General features: G+C 37.2%; 1 protein-coding gene across 1 annotated transcript in view; it reads right to left on the reverse strand.

The window, feature by feature from the left end:
* EBF2 (EBF transcription factor 2) overlaps positions 1 to 5,282 on the reverse strand; it is a gene marked incomplete at its 5' end in the record, with an annotated part of 37,218 nt that extends 31,936 nt beyond the window's left edge. Inside the window, one exon of the mRNA XM_010168035.1 lies at positions 5,174 to 5,282. Coding sequence (XP_010166337.1) covers positions 5,174 to 5,282 — 109 coding nt within the window. The remainder of the gene's footprint in view (positions 1 to 5,173) is intronic.
* Between the last annotated feature and the right edge of the window lie 1,227 nt (positions 5,283 to 6,509).

Consider the following 6,509-nt stretch of genomic DNA (forward strand, 5'->3'; position numbering starts at 1 on the left):
CTCTTTTTGTTTCTAAAAAAGCACGTTGGCTCAAAGATGACCATCGTTAGTATTGATGTTCCGTTGCCTTGTACCATTTTCTTGACCATGGCACTGCAGGATCTGTTCAATCAGTGTGTCAGTGGATGGAGCAGACTTCCCAACCAACAGGAGTCTAATGCGTTAGCATCAGGTCTCAGCTGAAGCATTTTAGCTCAAGTGCCTCATCTTAATTCCACAGAATTATTGTCCCCCATTACACACTGGTCGTTACCATTAAGTATCATTGGGCTTCAATCAAGTTCTCCAGGAGAAGTCCTCATTAAATGGAGGGCATTTTTAATTTTTTTTAAATTCTGTTCCTGGGAGAATCACTCACTGAAAATACAACAATGACAATAGTTACAATACCTATGAAAAATCAGATTTGCAGATCAGTTGAACTCAAATAATCAGCACTATGGTTTAAATGGGTGATTTTAGCATGCTTTTTGTTTCAGTCTTCCACTGACAATTTTTATTCAGAAATATTTTAACTGATAAATAATCAATATCTGCTTCAGTTAAATTTACAAGGACCCAATGTATATATTTGGGCAGCCATCAAGTAACCATGAAAATATCCATTAGTTCTAGAAATATTTCCTTTCCCTGTTTTAGCCACTGACAAACACAGAAGTAGTAAGTGATTCACAATACAATTATGTTAATACTAGGGAAAAAAACCCCACTAAAAAAATGATCACACATCCTTTAACTTCTGAGGTATAACAATTTTTTCAATGGTAGAGAACCTCTGTATTTGATTAAAAAAAAAAAAAAAAAAGGAAGTTAAGAGATTTTCATTGTATCTTTGAAGCTCTACTTAATATCAAAGCAAATTTAAAATAGTTAATATGATCACAAAGCAGCTGGCGTTGCTCTCCAAACTAAAGAATTATATTAAAAAAAAAAAACCCCTCTTCAGTCATCTGGAGCTGTATTAAATTTACAATGCAGTGTTAATGTAACCTTCCCACCTCCCTTTTTTTTATAAATGGGTGTGATATAAGTGAAATCTAACATTTAATTTTGTTTAATATATTGTAACTATACTATAAAAAAAAAAATCTAAATCTCATAACATATCTAGAAATGAGACCGAGGCCAGGCTGAGAGACTGGATCCCAACGCCCTGGAACTTTGGTGATCAGCCAAACCAAGCCCAAACTGTAGCTTCACACCCATCTCTAATCAGAAGCATTAACTTGACACGTTTCCAGACATGAGTAACCACTCTTCCATGATGGAAGAACTCAATAAGATGCACCGTACAACACTATTTCCATGTCTCTCTATTTATATTTGTATCTCAACAACAAAGAGGGAGTTTTGGGCTTTGTCTCAATCTCCATTAAAGAGAAAAAGTGGTTTTTGATGAGATCCTTTCAGTTCCAGGTTTCAGTAGCAATTTAAATGAAAACTTTGATATAAGGATTCTCTCTTCTGTTTTGTTTGTTGGGTTTTTTTTAATTAACCATTAAAAAAGAGTATCTTAATGACTCCTGGAGCTCTGACAAGCATTACTCCAGTGAAAATGAATATATTTGCTTCTGCAGAAAAACATAGGTACAAGTGAAAAGCTACTCAGCTGAGCATGGCTGCAGAAGTCTATTTGCATAAGGGAAGTGAAATGTGTGGAAATGTTTGAACGAGGAAAGGCCTTAATAACAACAGTTGTACAAATAATTTATTAGGAAAAAATAATAAAGGTTTTAGACGTGGCCCAAGAATAAAATGATATTAAATGATAAAGTGAGTAAAGTACCTGCTTTTGACCCTGCTTTTACTCTGCTCATGTGTTCCTGTACCGGTAGAACTAACAACCAGCCTTTCAAACCTAATAAACAATTCTGCACGTTACTTTACCTGATGTAAACCTTAACAATTAAAATGAAAATGAACATGTTCGCAGTGTGTAAGCAGTCTTGAGTAATCTATCTTTTTTTCCCATTTCTGACTTTAAGGGCAGCTGACAGACCGTGCTCAATGAGCAGCAGGCAAATAAGTGTTTGACCAGATTTAAAAACAAAAACCAAACCAAAACACAAAACAAACCAAACAAAAAAAAGAAAGAAACAAAAAAAAGGAGGATCCAGAAGACAAGAGACAGTGGAGCATTCAAGAACACAATCTTAACTGTTGTTACATTCAGGGAAGTCATGTTTCTATCCTTAGAAACAACGAGGCAGACCAAAAACAAGCTGTCTTTGCTTATTGTCTTTACAGTTCATCATGGCTAATTTCCTCTGGAACACAGAACTCTTTTACTCCCAATGCGTAAAATTTTAGCAATGGAACTACTTTTTATATCTTTCTGTAATACATACTGAGCTGTGCAGCCCAGAACAAAGCTCATCAACCAATGTCTCCAGTTTTGAGCAAGCTTGAATGAAGATCCTGCTTTCACTCAAAACCTCAAGCATTTTGCAATTTGTCTCAAAGGGTTTATTTTTTGTAATTCTGAAAAAAAAAAGTCTTGTCAACATTTTTGGTTTTGACAAAAAGTCAGCTAAGTCTAGTGGTTTTGCCTGATCTTGATTAATCTGGGGTTTGAACTGAAATCTCACAATGAAACTCAAAGGGTATGAACTCACACGGACTGAAAGTGCAGAAGGAGTTGAAGGAAGCCCTGCAAAACAGAACCAGAGAGTTTCACTTGGCTCTGTTTTTTTGGCTTGGTGTGTTGTAAGGCAGAAAACCCAGATGAAGAGTCTATTTCAGCTCATTTTCTTCTCAATAAACTGCTGATTTTGGTACAAAGATCAAAAGCAAGGCCATCCCTTCTCATCGACAAGAGGCATGCCAGGCGGGTGGGCTGAAGGAACGAAGATGTTCCATCAGCAACCATGTGGGTGCTCTACCACTCATTTCAGTTTCCTTGGTCAATGTTTCACTGGAAATTTTAAGCCTTTTAGGTTCTATTAACATCACCTTTTTGTGTGTGGAGATACAGAGGTGAAACAAAGAATAAGGCTGATAGTAGAGACAGATTTCTGCCAAAAAACCAGAACAAAAATCCTCCTGCAGTTCAGCACCTGATTGAAATCTGGGATTTTAGTTTCAGTCGCTATAGTGAGGGGGCAGTTAGCGATGGGATTGAAATCAGATCTGAATTTCTTCAGCATTCAGGTGTGTTTGGATCCAAAGTTTCCATTTTGGCTGTTACAACCAATATTATTTGCAATATGGCAGTGCCTGGAATCCCCAGGTGCTCATCGGGATACCCTTGTGCAAGATTTTTTACAAATTCATAACAAAACAAGACAAAAAAAGGAGACTCTATTTATGTTTCATTACGTTCCATGATCCTATTCCAGCTTGTTCTGAGAGCTAACAAGATCTGTTTACATGCTGTAAACAGAGTTTTCCTTTACTCACAGATCTTTCTGCATTCTTGGCAGATGACATCTAATTGATGGTTTTCTGCCACTTGAAGAAAAAAAATCAGCATAAATTTCCTAACAATGAGCACCTCTTCTTTCTCATGTCTTATCATAACTAAAAACACAGAAGGAAGTAGTCGCTGCCATCTCTTTAAACTATTAGTAGGAAAAAATTAGAGTTGGTCAGGAATTTTTCATAAATTTAATTCTGCTCAAAATGAAAATTTAATAACTTTTATATTTTTTGCCTACATTTCTTTAAAGGTTTTGGAGCTTTCAGAAGCTTTGGTTTTGCAGTATTTCTCTTAAAAGTTTTACTTTGTTCCCCCCCCCCCCCATAAAATATACCTCCTGTGAATTTTTCATTGCTAGTAAAAGTAAAAAAAATAAAAAAAATTAAAAATCACTTGTCTGTGAAAACATGTTTTGGTGGAAAGTTTTAAACAACTCTGTAAACTCCTGTGGAATTTTAACCTCATTTACAAATGAGGAAACTGATGCAAGTGCCCAAGCAATGCAACATGAATTGCCAAACCTAAGGACATCACCTTCCCACTGCAAGTCTTGTGGCTCTACAAGAAATCACACATCAATAAACTAAAATCCTCTTTGTATCAGGGATGTGACACCGTGAAGGTGCAGTAATGATGATAACAAGCAGTAACAGCATTTACACGGTGAGTGATGAGTAGATTTCAAAGGCTCTGGCTGGCAAAGCACACACACACTTTCTCAAACACTCTCCTGAATCAAGACCACAAAGTTTTACCAAGGTGAGCAGCCTCATTTGGAGAAGTGGAAATATATATGAAAAGAAAGGAAAAATGGCTCATCAAAGGTCATCCAGCAAAGGAGTGGTAGAGCCCAACCACCTGGCAGCCCTGTCTCCCTTTCACTAGTCCACGCTGCCTCACTGGTGACCGCACCGGAGTCAGTTCCAGCGCCGCTGTTCCGCCGCGCTGCTCTCCACACCGCACAGACACAACTGTGTGTGCAGCCAGGAGGTAAAAGGCTCGAGTGTTCCCTTCACATTGTTCAGAGTGTTAAGTTTCAGGTAAAATACTTATTTATTAAGCATAGTGGCTTAAAAGGTTAGGGAATGAAAGATGGGAAACTGTGTCTCTGCCTTTCTCTTTACCACTGACACACTTCACCTCCTCCTGTGTTTTTATTAGCTGGTGTTCACAATACATCAGCGACAGCTATGATGAAACCAGTGGCAGATTTCACTGCAAAGCAGCTGGGTCATTGTCCCGTGGGTCTTGTTGCTTTGCTGTGTGAGATCTTAAAGTGACCATCACTATTTTGGTTTCTTTTTATAAAGCAGCTGAAAGGGAGGGCATGAGAGTGTTAAAAGGCAAAAGAGATGGAAAGGGATAGGGAGTGGAGAGAAATGAGGAGACTGCTTGTGTACCACGTACGGAGCTACTTTGAAAAATTCTGAGGCATCTAAGTATCACAAACATGATCCCTGCTGTGGGCAGCTGCATGTGCGAGTGCTTTGCCCGAGGGTGTCAAATCAAATATCCACTGCTGGTTGGTACAGTACATCACTTCCCCTTGGGGATTCAGAGTGGAGAAAGAGAAAAAAAGGGGGGAAAAAAAAAAGGTTTAAACACAACAAATGGAGAAAAACTTTAACAATCTCTGATATGGTTTATCATATACTGTCATCATATTTATTATGAACAATGTAGGAGAGGGGAAGAGGGAAAAGGAAAGAAGAAAAAAAAAGCAGACAGGTTAATACTGAGCCTTGTAAGACTTACCTGGAACCGTCTCATATCTCTTGGGTTTCCTGCTGTTTTCAAACAATTCTGATTGCACTTGAGAAAAAATTTTAAGAAGAATCTGGAAAGATAAAGAACCACGTCACTTCTATTAACCACAACAAAACATGCACTGTTATATTCTATTTTGAAGTATACATTGTAGTGATTTACATCATGGTGTATCAGTAGAACAGAACTGTAAGAACTTACCAAAAACAGAAATAAAACAAACAGAAACAAAACAAACAGAAGAAACAAACTCTAACAAATAGAAGTTTAAAAAAAAAACAAACAAAAAACCTAAAAAACAAATCAAAACAGGTAAAGTCCAATCAATGTGACTGAAATTCACTCCAAGCTGGGCTGCTGGCTGGTGTAAATCAACATATCCACTCCGATTTATGCCCGTTTCCTCACTGCATGTTTGACCACAAGATTTTAGTCTCTTTCTTTATCTCTCCCTTGCATCCAAGGTCTTTCTTTCGCTGTCTGAAGGGATTTTCCGTGAAACAATAACCGAAGGATAATGTTATTGTGAAAACTACAAAACCCGACAGGGCAACTCGGAGGCAGATAAGCTTTCAAACTACTTAGAATGTATAAAAACCAGAAACAAACACAGCTCCCAGAAGAAGCTGATGAGATTTCATCATGACAATGTTTTTTTAGTTATGAAGATTTCAGTAACTAAAGCAGAGAAGCAGAACTGCCAAGAGTCCAGATTACAATCTCAGAAAAGATTTTGAGAGAGGATAACAAAAACACAACCTGAAGGAATACATGACAGCTCATGCTGTCCAAGCAGATAAACCTATTAACATCGGACAAAGTTCTCGTGCCAATTATTTTTGCCCTGTCACTATCTTTACGTGTTATTATCCTGTAGAGTTTAGCTTGTCACGTACACGAGTTGAATCTTCAGCACGTTTGATGGGCTTCCCCAGCACTATGTACTAGAACATACAGGTTTACAGTTTAGAAATACCAGGCAGGAGTTTTTTTATAAGCTTTTCCACAAAATTTTGTGTGAAATCCAGGGAGGAGAGGATTCATCCCTTTGTCGTCTCATTAAATCTGATTAAATTTGTGAATTTCAGAGGTAAAGAAACTACGTGAAAAATCATAGTTTGTTGGATTAAAAACAAAACAAGCATGTCTTCAAAATTCAGGCGAGAAATTTTTTTTGGCATCCTCTATTGCAATTTAAAATATTTTCTGTGATTCTTCTCATTTTCATTTGTCAGACAAAATGGGTTTAATTGCAACAATTAAGATAAAAAAAAAATCAAAGACTTTTAAGACAGATTTAGAAGGAAAAAGACTTCGATATAAG

Source organism: Antrostomus carolinensis, unplaced genomic scaffold, assembly GCF_000700745.2.
Source record: "Antrostomus carolinensis isolate BGI_N321 unplaced genomic scaffold, ASM70074v2 scaffold8095, whole genome shotgun sequence".
In the NCBI taxonomy this organism is placed as follows: Eukaryota; Metazoa; Chordata; class Aves; order Caprimulgiformes; family Caprimulgidae; genus Antrostomus; species Antrostomus carolinensis.